Below are 15,041 nucleotides of genomic sequence, written 5' to 3'. Positions count from 1 at the left end.
AAAAATTCGAAATTGTGATACTCAGGAATAATGGATACATTCTTTAATTATATTGGAAATGATACAATCAAAAGCAAAATCACGCGTGTGCGAGTATGATTATCGCGAGTAATTATTATCGTTATCGCTACCGGAGTGTCGGTAATTAATTATCAACATTTGGGGGAAGTCGTTTAGGTCCAACTGTGCAACAGCTGCTTCGTGTGTCACATTAATTTCCTCTGAGTAATGGACGACTATCTCGTATTTATATCAGAGTTGAACCAGCCGAATGTTAGCTCTATTTTGCACCATCGAGCATGCACCATTGTTCGCATAATATGTGTGGAACATAATTTAAATATTTATAGCTTATACATATCTGAAATAACCAATCGTGCGGCAGATATGATGTTAGTAAACATTTGTGTGAGATTGGGACAATATAAACGACACATGAAACTATGAAACATGTGTTTTCGATGGAAGATTAGCCAGAAGCATCCGTTTTCAAACAAAGCAGAAAAGCAGATTAAAGCATTAATCATCAAAAATTAATTAAAATCTGTTGATGTAACATTATATTTTCAAAGTATATACTAAAAATTTCTTAAAGAGTAGATTATTGTATGTATATGTATGGCATCATTTATATATGGTATCATTTGTTAAGAATAATATTTGTTTTATTTACAATTACGTTAATATGCGTAAACAATGTGCGTAGTTAATATAGATATGTAATTCATGTCCATACAAAATGCACGTGCATCCGTATGAATGCACTTATAATTAATTATCATTCTTATTATCGTTATTATGTCGCAAAATAAATAATATCAGAAACTGTATATCATCAGAACAACAAGATAATGCAAATGAAAGCTGTTCGTCAATATTAGGTGGAATAAATCGATAAATATTGCATTTATGTAGCAGAGAAGATGGATAAATTATTTAATGCACCAAAACTGACGCACGAGCTCATTGACATTTAAGTATGAATTAACAAATAAAGACTTAAAATTATGTAGTCATTTCTATTTCGTCCCGTTACTTTTTGTCTATAACTTATCGATCTGTTACAATGGCATCACGTGAGATGGATGAGATGGCTCGAATCGAAAGTTTCGCGTTACTTTTCGATTCGGTCTGCGTTTGCCGTACAAAGAGACCCATGAAAAGATAACACCCGTTAGATTGGAAAACTTTGGTTCGCGGAGTTCGGGCACTTTGGCACTTCATGGAAACGAATGACAAGCAGGAAGTAAAAAATTGCTCGGGTCATTCATTATCGCGAAATCGATAGTTCGATCTTTGCTTAGAAGCCTCGATCTACTTTTATTTTTTTATCCTTCCATTTCTGTCTTTTTGCATTGCATCTCTCTCTCTCTCTTTCTCTCTCTGTGGTCTCTCGGTGACTTCTTTTTCAGTTTGTCAAGTCTTAGTTTCTCAAGGCTTTAGCCAAGTCTCTTTTAGTTTGCGCGAAAAGTTTTCCTCTAACAACAAGAGAGAATAGCAGTGAAGCATTTAAGTGCAATAAATAATCGTAAATCCAAAGAAGAAACAATAGTATTGACGATGTTAGGAGAGATGTTAGGAATATGCGTAGGTAACATATGTATCTAGATAGATACACACAGATTTAACTATGTATATAGATATCTAGCTGTATATGCAACTCAAATAGAATGAATAAATCAAACGCAAAGGAACAAAAACGGAGAAAAGCTCTTTGACAGTGAAAGAGCAAGTCAGTCGTGGTTGCAACGGAAATACGTATCTCGGTAGAAGAATTGACGATACGAGAGACGTGCACGATATTAAATATATACCCCGCGTACAAGAGAGAGGGAAATTGCGTATTTCCGGCCAGTCGTAAAGCCCGACGTAAAGCCGGACGTCGCGTCGGGATCGTCGATATCGCGGACACGCGCAAAAAAATCCCCGTCAATGCTCACGCACGTTAAGTGATATCGTCGAAGATACGATGAGGCGGAAGAGATTGATATTTCTCCGCTCCGATAAATCGGACGGGACGAATCTCTGTCGAGGCGTAAGAGCGGTTTTATTGGTTTTATCTGTCACGCGCGCGGAGCCGAGTCGCATCGAGTCGAGTCAAGTCAGTCCCGAATCCCGGACTCCCGGCTGTTACTCTCGATTTCGCGCCCCGCCGGAACTTTTATTAAATCGCCTGATTTATTGTCGTTCCAGAGGAGTGCACGGCCGACAGGTGCAGCAAGGTGCCGTGTTCTCACGGTGGAAAATGCCTGACAACCGGGGGCGACACGGCTGTCTGTCTCTGCCCACTCGGCTATACAGGCGATCTCTGCGAGACCCGGGTCGACCTGCAGGTAATCGAATCAATTTTGCACGAATTATAAGCACGGGACATTCAAGCACGTGGAGGAGAAAGCTATTGTGCGTGGGACCATCATCTAGTAATATGCAGTCCCACAGATCTCGTCCTCGTTGCACCACAATTTAGCGGTAATTAACGGAACTGTCAGGAAAACGTTTGCTAAAGAATCGGATGGAGGGACAACTTTCGAATCAATTTCATATAAATGGTTAACGAACTGCTGATGCACTGCTTCGGCGTGTCTCAGTGATATCGAAATTTTTTTTAAGTGAATACCGAATATACTATTATGCATTACTACTCGTGTTCATTATATATTACCGCGTCTTATAATATATGGAAAATTCATCGCGCGGATTTTATCGACGCGATGATAATTTTTCACGCGCTGCGTGATGGTGGTAATGTTTTTATCACACAACTATGTCATATAATGTAAAATATAAAATCTAATTGTTCAGTGAATTCAGTAAATTAATCACAGTTATGTCGTATAATGTAAAATCTGATTGTTTTGGAATAGTGCCTTTGTGGAACAATTTGTCATGTCTTGGCACACATTTATATCGTGAAATATTACCAAAATAGATATAAGATTTAATTACCAAATACGTATATGTTAAAATAGATATAAAAGTTACTGTTCTCACAAATAGAGAACAACTATGTGCTCGATTTTCGTGTAAAAAAATGTATGTGCTTTACTTTTTCATTTGATTGAATCTATTGCTCCCGCTTGCGTATAAATATCTATGATTTTCCAATCCAATAATAGACAATAAATTTTTAATCTCACATGAATACTACAAATGTCTCCGTCCGTAAATGCATAATTGCGTAATGCATAATTTGCCATAATGTATTTTCGGATTGTGAGATAATCATAAAATTATCTTTATATACACAACTATTTTCGCGACGGATTAATGTACCTATATATCTGTTGCACGTCGATTCAATCGTTTTTTAATTTGAGATATCACAGGAAAAAGTGCAAAAGTAACAAATAGATTGAGAATGAAAAAAAGTTTCCATTGAGATTGAACCAATTCAATTTCTCTCCAATTCAAATTCAAATTTCTCTGATTTGAGAATATCGACGTGCGCACTGTTACTCCACGATATTTTATGTATTATCCCTCTGGATATTCGAACGATATTGTAATTATGCTTGTTGACGCACAGATACTGAACACGTTAACATCGTATCGTACGCAACGTTGTTACGTTATGCCATTACGTTACGGATGTTTGGTTGATTGTACAAGCGGTTTACGCTATCCTAGGATCCGGTTGCATCAACGTGTAGATTGAATAAGCTTAGCTTAGGCATCAGGTGTCTCTTTCTGGATTAGATTCGCATCCACCTTGTTATAGAGAGAAAGAACATGTAGTCCTCTCTCTCTCTCTCACTACCACTTTTGATAACTCTTGGTTCCATCGTTTCCTTTTTACAAGTAATAATTTCTACTTCGGTAAATGTACATATAAACTTTCGTTATACATGAAATATTTAGGATATTCTAATATTTTCTCTCTAACGTAATTATTATTTTACTCATGTTTAATTAAAAATCCATTTAATAGCAATTTACATTTGTAATAGCGTAAACTGCAGAATGCACAGTCAGAGATATTTAATTTTGGGTTAAGAGAAAAAAGTTACGGGATTATTGCGTTTTTGCAGATACTACCGTATTAAAAAAAATTGTCTTACGCTCTGTACACAGTTTTACATTACGAGAGTTTATATCATTGTAATTTATTCAGGTTGTCCCATTACTTTCGCGTAAAATATCGTTGCCACCGTTTACTATACCGTTTACATCGTTTAGTATTAAAAAGTGCCTCTGAATATGCATTATTCCGCTGCGTCAATGCCGTGGATGTGCCGTCGCAAAATGCGACAGGACGCAGGAGGATCGATCGCGTCCAGTCGTTTCGCAAATAATGCATTTAGCCGCGCAATAAGCGGCCGACTGCGAGTAATTAACACTCATGTCGCTAACGAGACGGCTTAAACGAGTACAAAGACATAACACGCGCCGGGGAATTCGGACGTATGTGTACGTGTACGTCACAAAATACTTGAAAATCCGCGGCGCGTCCTGAAATTCTCGCGATTTATAGGGGATGACTTAATCGAGCGAGTGCGGCCGCTTTCGCCGGAATCGGAAGTCACCGTATGCGGCCCGTGTTCGTATACGTGTGCACAGTCACTCGTGGATTATGCATGGTTATATACGATATCGATTATGGCAATGGCGCGGTAGATAGAGAGGTGTACGGTCCGATGCGATGAAATTGGTATCGGCATTCGACCGATATTACTTCCGGCGCGGCGCGAAATGACACTGAGTACCGAGCTATAAAGATTCATTCACATGCATCACTGACGCGGTTCGGTAGCCTGCCTTTGGATGACGTGTCGATGTCCATTTACAAATGTAAATGGCAACTGACATGCTTCCGACAATGTAATCTGCGGTGATGGATAATATTGCGGATGTGACGGGACAATGCAAATTAAAAATTGCTTTTTCGCTTCAGAATAGTATTTGGCAACTCGAAAAAGTTATTTAGCTTTAAAAAAAATGCTCAAAAACATTCGCTTTTTCATCAGCTAAATAAACAGAAGTTTTAATAGTTATCTTTATGTTCTGCTCACGTGACAACAGCAGCCAGCTGCAAGTAGCATATTAAAAGCTAAAAGGGTTCTGTAATGCGTTCTGCACGCGAAAACCGCAGGTAGATCCTTAGTAGGGGGATGTTTCTTCCGCAGGTAGATCGCTGCATTCCCGATCTCAAAATCAAAACGTAAACTAGCTCAAGAAACGACCATAAAGGGCTCGAGTTAACGAGTATCACTTCAAACTCGAAACTCGTTCTCGAACTTCCTGGCCTCGCCCGGCTGTTCCCGAGTTTAATTCCATTAACGTACAAGCGGAGGAGATATAGTCGCAATAACCAAATGTCGCCGGAATATCGTCGTAATTTACGGTGGCAGCCATTTTTGTGGTATTCGTCGGAAGACGCCGTCGGATGTCGAAATAAAATGCCAATGCTGAAGTAAAACTGAACGGCGCGGCATGCTCTTATTGCAAGAAACGCTCGTAATACACTTTATTAGCTCGTTTGCGTGAGACGGAGAAGATAATGCTCTTTCCAGTAAAGTGCAAATAAATATCGAATGAATTTTCTTATCGGGATAGAGAAGGTAAAAGTGTACGCACCATTATCAGACTTTGTAGAGTAAGGCAAAATGTAGAAGAATATGGAAGAGACCAAATGTTTATAAAAAATTATTTTATATTTATATTTCAGAAATTACCAAACAAATATGATTAAAAATATTAAAGTGATGACTTTTCGGAGTTTTACAATTATCTATAATTATTCCTATATTAAATTCCATATAATTGATATAATATAAAGGTCAATGTATTTTCTAATAATAAAATAAAATCAGATATTTATAAAGAACGATATTGTATCATACAAATTTTATATTTCTACGAATTCAATATTATTTATAATCAATTTATATAATTATTATCACGAAATATTCATATATAAAGATCATAAATTCATTTTATATTATATATAAAATAAATATGATATTCTGCTACATTTATTTTTATTTGAAGCATACCACATATAACAGAATAATCGACAAAATGTAACAGTATTATATTATAATATTACATATGATATTATATATTTTAGTGCCATAAAAACTTTGTATGTTCAGCACACAAAAGCACAGCAGGAAACGGTATTTCTCTGAAAATAACAGATTAATAGAGCCAATGAAGCGTTACTTTCAAAGATCAAATGATAATTTCCGGTGATAAAACAATATTTTCGCGTTAGCGATATTCGGAACAGACAAGGGAACGTGTGCGTACCTCGATAAAGTCACGATATAACATTGCGGGGCTGCAAAACGATTTTGCAAAAAATTTGCGAACCTATCGGGGATTATGCGCGCTGTTCCATGCACCATGAACATCAGGACGACATAAGCCGGACAGAAGGATCGTGTCGTAAGCGGTGAGAAAGGGTGGTTTCCCCGTAGGGGAAACTCTTACGAGTTTCTGGTCTTTCGCGCATAATACAAGGTTACTTCTCTCCCGGCTCTCTTGCGGGAGCTGCTTATCACCAGGACCGTAGCCTTCACGTGGTGGCAAAAGGGTAGAAGGACAAAGCTAGCACATAGGCGCCGAACGGGATGGTTCGAAATTTCTTGAAAAAGCACATCCCGCACATCAGACTTAACGGCGCGGCGTGCAGTCAGGATTCCTGCCGTTCTACTATAATTCATTTACACCACACTCGCCTCCGCACTTCGAGACGTCGTTCGCGTTTACGTTCCTTTGATTCTACGAATTACATGTCGACGATTCGACGAAAAGTGCATCAAAGCACCTTTGAACGTCCGAAAGCGAAGAGATTGAATAAGTTTAGAGGAAAGCGGAATGAGATAGATAGGAAAATGATATTGTAATACGAGTTGTGTATAATGGAGCATATACTCGTTGAAACTTATAATATTTCTTTAAGAGAGACATGAATAATTCTTCAGCTGAGAGATATTAAAGCAGAACAGATTTCGATGAACTACATTTCAACTAATTTCAAATGAAACTTCGCGAAGGGATTTCGAAAGGAATTAAGGGCATATCAAAATATTTAATAATTTTAATTTCATATACATAGAAGGCAGAGAAAGAACAATTTTAATTTTTGAATTAATTTTATTATTGCTCAATAGCATGCAAGTCTAAAAAAAAATGAGAAAGAAGAACATTGCTGTCACATAAATATATAAATATTGTCTAGAGTTTTCCTTTTGAAAAAGACCACAAATTATCTAATTTTCTAATATCTCAATCTAATATCTAATATCTAATCTAAAATGAAAGCTTTCATTTATTTATCTCGAAAGGAGTTCCTTGAAATATTCATGTTGAGAAATTTCTTGCACAAATCATAATTATGAACGTATTAATAATCAAGTAACTGTCGATGGGATAGATGCGTTAAGTTTTTCTACTCTTGCCGCGTATTATCTTTCGTACTTCAATATTTAAAATCACGAGAGAGAATAATGCATGTACTAACTGCTTCTCTTCTCTATATGTGTATCTAATATATTTTTAACACAAGTTTGTTCATTCTTTGCGGGCTAAAGGCGGTAAAAAGAACACGAATAAATCCGAAATAAAAATTATTTTAAAACGCAAAGGAATATATATCGCCCGTCTTACATTTAATGATACATTTATAAATGAATACGAATGTCGTTGTATACGCTGATTTTCCACTCGAACCTCGCGAAACGTCGGCGTATCATAATTCGACGAGGGATACTGCGCGAACGTTTACGTTTTGCGCTCAATCTTGAGAACTAACTGACGTACAAACAATTACGAGGCAGTCTCATTAAGGCGGGAAACAGCTCGCTTCGACCTCTTACAGTTCTCAAGGCATTTGAATGCAGCTATATCAAGGATTATCCGAGACAGTGACATACGGCGTATTTGCATTTCGATTTACGAAAAGCGCAAAATCCCGCGCCGGCCGTAAATTAAATAACAACATCTGTTCCGAGAGTTTCTCCATTTTATGCTTGACGATGAGAAGAAGAATTATCGCAGCCCCCGCAAGAGAAACGTGCACGTGCGAGAGCAAATGTGAGCGACTGTAATAATAAGAAATATATCACCGAGATACATCACGCGGCTTTAAGATCGTTGAGTAAAGCGCGACAGAGACTTGTCTCCAACCAACGATACCTGGAAAAACCGGAAACGATGGAAGAAAGATGAGGAATATTTTTGTAATAATAAAGAAACCTTTTTTTTCACGAAATGTATTCTTAGTCACAATAAAAGATCCACGATGAAGGAAGTATCATCTGGATGAACAAATCTAAATGAATCAAGTTGATTAATTCGATTCATCGAATCATTCAACACCGAAATGCAAAAATGATTGATTGTAGGTACCTATACGGTGAATTTATTCGATTAATTGACACTCTCGAACGGACTCGTTCACCGTCGAAGCGTTTAAAATAAACGAGATAACGGATGCGGACGCGTCATCCGGCGTCTCCTCCGACGGGCGGCGATTAAGGGTGGGCGGTGGCAAAAACGGGAATGCATTTGCCCCGGTAACGACATTTCCATGCAATCTCAGACCACACGGTGTTTTATTCCCGCAGGTTCCATCCTTCAACGGATCCTCTTACCTACGTTATCCAGGATTGGCGGACACGTCGCTGTCGTGGCTGGAATTGTCCGTCACGTTAAAACCGACCGCGCCGGACGGCGTGATCCTATACAACGGCCATCACAGCGATGCCACCGGTGACTTTATTGCGCTCTATCTCTCCTCAGGCCACGTGCAGTTCACCTTCGACCTCGGAACAGGACCTGCCACTTTGAGGTAAGCCGATGGTCCTCGACGAAGTTCTGAACGGGCGGTTCTCCGCGGGCGTAACGAACAGCTCGGGGTGACAATCCACCCTCGAGCTATTCGTTTCGTGATAGACATTACTCGCGTCGCGTCCCAGAACGCAGCGGAATGGCGCGTTCGTCGGAACGACGGGCCGCTAATTGCATCGTTTGCGTATGCACGGTGCGAGACAATCCGCGTTAATTAAACGACAAGCGTGTCGATAGCGCGCCTGTGTCCACAGTGAAACTTTTTGCGGCAACTCGGGCCAGTCAGGCCTTTTGCGCCCTTGTTTTGCGAACAGCTGAACGTTAACGGCAACAATGTTAATTGCTCGAACCGATTTAATTCGTTGCAGTAATTAACGATGAAGGAGATTATTGTCAAGCGTTATCAGAAGCTACGGCTACTCTTTTATTAAAAATGTTAAAGGTATTAAACAAATGGGCTATTTTTCATGAAAGTATGACAATATGAGTTGTCAATCGTGTTGCAAATAAATAAATGTAATAGTTTTTATAAAAAGCGAAACGCTAATGCTAATTTATTTATTCAAATTATTTAACTGGTTAAAATCATGGCAACTGAAATTATTTTTAAGCAAAATCAATTAAACACATAAAGAAAGGCTTTGTCAGAAACTTTTGATAATTACGGGCAAGTTATTATTGTGCTTTTTAAATATCAATTGTAATTAAAACCGAACGAGAAAATATAACTATTCAAATATTGTATTCTCAGAATAAAAAAAATTAAAAAATCTTAAAAAGATTTCATATTAAAATTGATAGTATTGAAATTTTGTGGACATTATTTATGAGAACGTCTACAATACATAAAACAAAACTCTATGAAATAATAATAAAATATAAAGTTTTTTCTTTTATATTTTTCGGTACAAATATAGAGAAATATTGTATACAAAAATAGCGTTTTATAAAATTCTTTGCAATTTATAGACTTTTTTTATCCAACAATCAAATCTTAAATTATAAACATTGCTTAATATTTCTAGATCTAGGATGCGCAAATTATTTAATTTGGTACTTCTATTGAAGCACCAAATTGAATCTTTATTACAAAAAAGTAATAAATCTTTGAAATATTTACCATCATTTTTTAATACTTTTCTCCATCTATCGAGCAGCTGACAAATTCTCTCTCGAAATTTCTTCAAAAAAAAGCATTGCAAATTAATTCGCACACCTATTATAATATAATAATTACTTGTGCTGTTTATAGAATTGTCCGAGAATATGTTTTTGGAAGGTGTCCTGAACTTATTTCGTATTTGCATTCTGATGACCTCAATATCCGACTAGTTTCTATTCTGTATATGGAATCAAATCCGAATATTGGAATATCTACTTCACAATCAAATAAAATGTTGAGCAAATCCAAGAGTACAGTACCAAGCATTACAATTTTAACATAGCATATTATGTATATTATTAAAAAGCATATTTAACACAATATAAAACCTCGAGCAAGATTATCAAACATATTCTTTATCATTTCGCAATATTAATAAAAAAGGATAAAAGGACTTTTGATCTATTCACAATGCATCATAAAAGATTTTTGTGCAAAGATACTATAATGAATGAGACGCATATACAAACAGTATCTATAATACTTTTAACGCAATAATTATCCCAATAATTGGTTAAGTGCTTATCAAACGATTTTTCACGCAGAAACATCCGTATGATTATTTGCAGTTTAGTTCACTGCACTGTAATAAGTTTCGTGTAAGAATGCAACGTCTCCTTTCCGCCAACTAAAAACCGACTGCCACGAAACTTCATCGCAAAGTAAATAAAAAAAAGGGGACGTTATTACGCACGCCATTAAACATGATATTTAATCCGCAACTAAAGAGAAAAAAAAAGAAAAAAGGAGCAATTAATACAAGTTGGTCTTGAAGTTTCGAGTGCGCCGTATCGTAATAAGTGCCATGCAAAAAGTCCAATATTTCCAATTTGTGATTCTCACCCTCTCTGCTTTATTAATTAGCAATTTACTTGCCGTCTATCAACGTATCCCTTTCTCACGTTTCAACATTAATTATGCAAGAGAATTTCTTTTATTGAATACCGTCAGGGAAAGAGCGTCCGTTTGCGAGAGAGGATCCATTGTCTATGAGCGCGCCGGCTTCTCTCGCGAAATTCAAATTAAATGATCCGACTGCGGAGCCGCGTAAAGTTTCCGCGCGGTACGTGCGCAAATTTTTATTCTCGCGGAAGGAATTTCCAGGCTGACCGGCTGACGCGTCGTCTTTCCCGGACGTCGTTACGAAATCAAATCGATAAAGCGTCCGTCAATATCGAGTTAACATCGATTATAATTGTCGACACGACGGGAAGAATGACCGCGCTTGATTGTCTCGCGCGGACACGATGCGGACAAGGCGTCGTTTCAATTTTCCAAAGTGCAAATCTCGTTTTCACTCTTTCGGCGTTAACATGTTTTCGCCTGGGCTTTATTTCGACGGAAGTACTATTGCCTCGGGCAAAATGTTTTTCAATGTTAGGTTTTCAACGAAACTACGGCATACGATGCAAAACAATACGTGTATGCATATCCCGCAAAACTGAAGTATGTACAACGACAAGGACGGAATGGGATTTCTCGTGAAAAAAATAAGTAGAAAATATACAGAGAAGATTTGTTCTTTTAGGAGACTTCACTTCTGAAATATTGCATTGGGCAAAAACATGGAGAATAGTAATATCTTCTCTCTTTTCAAGTTATGCTATCAAATCCAGAACTATTACACTTTGTCATATCAAATATCATATTAATTTTACCTTCTTTTTACTATTTTGTAACGTATATAAAGAAGAAAAATAATATATATTTATTAGAGATAATAATAAAATAAATATGAAAAATGTATATAAATGAGAAATTAGAATTATAATTTCAAGCATAAAATGGTAATTAAGGTATTTTCGTTTAAAATTACAAATCGTTGCGTCGAGAAAATATTATATTCCTTTATTCAATAAATAATTAACCAAAAAGTTTTTATGCAATTCTGAATTAAATTTTTGGAAAATTTTTACTTTTATTTATAATCCCATTTTATTTCCCACTTTATTATGGTCGCGCCCTTACTTTGGCTCTTTTCTGAAATGAATCAAAGGCATCTAAAAAGCAGGTCACCGCCGACATGAGACCACACTTTATTATGATATGTAGTTTGCGCACACGTATACGCGAATTCGTATCTGTATTGGGGAAACTTTCTTTCCTTTCCGCAATAAAATGCTCAGTATTTCACAAAATACCCGGCGGCTCTTCAAAAATTAATTATGTTGCATTTTGAGTGTGTCATTTGCATTACCGTTTTAGGAGCGAGAATCCGGTACGTCTGGGTGAATGGGTTGCAGTTCGGGTCTCCAGGACAGGTCGTTTGGCATCCCTCGAAGTTGAGGACGACCCGGCCCAGGAAATCCTGGCGCCCGGAGCGTTCACGCAATTATCTTTACCACTGAACCTCTATTTGGGCGGCGCGCCGTCCTCCGACATGTACTCGCCGAAGATGAAAACTATGGCCAGCTTCGTCGGCTGCATTCAGACGATCGTGCTGAATAATCGCGAGGTAAGAACACCAGGATTATACAAGCCGCTCCGAAGTTACGCGGTAGATAATGCCACCGTTGGAACGCCTCGGAGTTCGAGCCTTGCTGGTCTGGCAGATAAGACGTTGAAACTCTCACCCAAATTACTCCTGGATTTGAATTCCCATCGTCGCTTTCAGAGTTTTACGAGGGAAAAAAGTGAGTGCTGCGACGTGAAATTACGTATACAATCACAAGCAGAAAGGAGGAAACAAGTCAACAAATGCGTTCTTCCCATTTCCAAGCTTGTTCTCCGCGATGCATATAAAAAGAATGATTAATAATTTGAAAAGTGTAGTCATTTTTGCCAAGAAGACTGCCAAGAAGTAGATCTTTTTCCTGATGGAGATATTTTAGTTAACATACACAAATACACTCCTCTTTTCACTCATTTCTAGTCGAAATTCTCAAATTACGATCTGCTTTTTTCTGCAGTTTATTATTCTTATGATATTAATACAATCGTTGCTTATGATATTACTATTACGACTTGTGTTACAGGTGGGTATCCTAGCAGAGGCGTTAGGCGGAGTAAACGTGGGAAATTGCGGACACGCGTGCGAGGCCAGACCCTGCGGTGATGCGGAGTGTCGACCCCTTCGCGAGCGATTTACCTGCCGGTGTCGTCCAGGTGTGCCGCATCCCTGTCCTGCTCCGGACGATTACGCGCCCCTGATCCCGCCACCAGCGAGAGCCAGCAGCGCCGTGACATCCACGAGATACGAGAGGGCTGTGCCCAGCTTCACCGGCAGCGAGAGCTACCTGCATTATAACGACGCCGACACGATGAAAAGGTACTCGATGCGAAAACAAACGGTGTGTCAAACGCCGACAGTGACGTTGATCCTGTTACCGCCGCAGCTCCCGCAAAATCGCACTTCAATTACACCGTATTCCACATGTTGAAAGCCCATAAATAGGCGGCGAGAGTTTCAGTCCAATTAGTCCGATTTCACGGTGCTACCATATTTTATGGACTCAAATGACGCGATTGCCATCCATCCATTTTTATGAAGCGTCAGCGTGTTTACACGTTGCCCGAAGATTCCGTTATCCCCGTCTATTAACCGTCCCTTTAACAGACACGCGAGATAATTGACAGCTTGCAAAAGTTCGGTAAATGTCAAAGCGGCGTGTGCCGGTGTTTGATAAGCGGGCGGGACCGATAAACAGTGTTACCCACGTTGCGCTGCACAATCACTCCTTGACCCGCTTCAATCGCGCGCGTTAGTTTATCGAGCGCAGCTAGTTTGTTGCACACTGCGGTACAGGGCCGAGCGATCCCTGGGGGAAACTGAACGCGGATTTCGTCAGCCGTATCTCGAATTTACATCGAATATAATCAAATCACTTCTGAGCAGACATCTCCCCGAGGTAATTTTTGATTAATAAATCTCCCCGAAGATTCCTTGCTTTTGCTTGCTGCTAATTCGCGTCGCACTAAGTTGCTCGGTGCTTGCAGGATAATCAGCTACAGGGTGGACATCAACATGAGATTTCGCGCCAGCAGCAGCAGCGGCTTGCTGCTGTGGAGCGGCCGCCAGTCGGATCCTCAGGAACAGAGGGATGAGAACGATGACTTCCTCGCCCTCGGCTTGGACCACGGCTACCTCACCCTCGCGTATAATTTAGGCTCCAGCGAAGCCATGTTACGGTATAATCTCACTCGACTAGATGACGATCTATGGCATCGTATCAGGGCCGTCAGGTAAGAAAACAAGTACTTCACGGGGGAACCTTGTTAGCCGACAACCCTCCATTCTCGCCTATTTTCGTAGCATTTATTTATTTAACATATTGATCGGCGCACGAAGGGCTGAGATACCAAAGGGATGCGTTGCAGCGTGTTCTTTTGAATACACGGGCGAATAATTATTACCCACACTGCAGATTTTACGCTTCGTTTCTTAATTCGATTTTACGTTTTTGTAATTTAAGTGAATTTTTAGTTTGCGCGTTTAAGCAATTATTGTTACCGTGCAATCGTGATCTACGGTTTTATATTAATTAAACGAAAGCGGGGTTTGCTAAAAAATTTGTGACTAGTTGGAAATAGATGCTTTCTGCATATGAAATGCAGCACGTTGCATGCAAATACTGACCCGTTTTCAACTTGCCATATGTGCAGTGGCTCAGGGACACTATTTAAAATAATGCCATTTCCATAAAATTTTACAGAGCCGTGTTATTTTTCTGAGCGTTCATTAATCTGCTGTTTTATATTTTTTATATTTTACCAGAAGCGAATAAAAAGGAATGATATTGTCTATCTTTTTCTGAAATAAATTGAAAATCTTTCTGAAACATCTTTATTAAAAGTGCGAGAAGCAAAACGTTCATTCTATTTTACGTTTCAAACGGATCATGCAAGCATGAATAACGTTGACTTTTCCTAGAAACGAGCAATGGGCATCTCTCGTGGTAGATAGCGGTACTGGTGTCTCAGCATCATCCCCAGGACAACTGAGGCAATTGAACACTGATACTGGTCTTTACGTTGGTAAGTGTGCCCAAAACATAATTAATAATCATTAATAACCGCTTTAATTACTATCTTAAGTTCGTCGTAGGCATAAATCAACTTGCAATCAATGTTAGTTCACAAATTTCAA

General features: G+C 38.6%; 1 protein-coding gene across 3 annotated transcripts in view; it reads left to right on the top strand.

The window, feature by feature from the left end:
• LOC105287866 (pikachurin) overlaps nucleotides 1–15,041 on the top strand; it is an 82,381-nt gene that overhangs the window by 57,829 nt on the left and 9,511 nt on the right. For all 3 annotated transcript variants that reach the window (XM_011353696.3, XM_011353697.2, XM_011353698.2), the window contains 6 exons: nucleotides 2,194–2,333; nucleotides 8,571–8,794; nucleotides 12,161–12,410; nucleotides 12,931–13,223; nucleotides 13,892–14,137; nucleotides 14,826–14,929. In XM_011353696.3, coding sequence (XP_011351998.2) covers nucleotides 2,194–2,333; nucleotides 8,571–8,794; nucleotides 12,161–12,410; nucleotides 12,931–13,223; nucleotides 13,892–14,137; nucleotides 14,826–14,929 — 1,257 coding nt within the window. The remainder of the gene's footprint in view (nucleotides 1–2,193; nucleotides 2,334–8,570; nucleotides 8,795–12,160; nucleotides 12,411–12,930; nucleotides 13,224–13,891; nucleotides 14,138–14,825; nucleotides 14,930–15,041) is intronic.

The sequence above is a fragment of the Ooceraea biroi genome, chromosome 8 (genome assembly GCF_003672135.1).
Source record: "Ooceraea biroi isolate clonal line C1 chromosome 8, Obir_v5.4, whole genome shotgun sequence".
NCBI lineage: Eukaryota > Metazoa > Arthropoda > Insecta > Hymenoptera > Formicidae > Ooceraea > Ooceraea biroi.
The sequence above is the reverse complement of the archived record's forward strand: the minus strand, read 5'-3'. Positions and strand labels throughout refer to the sequence as shown.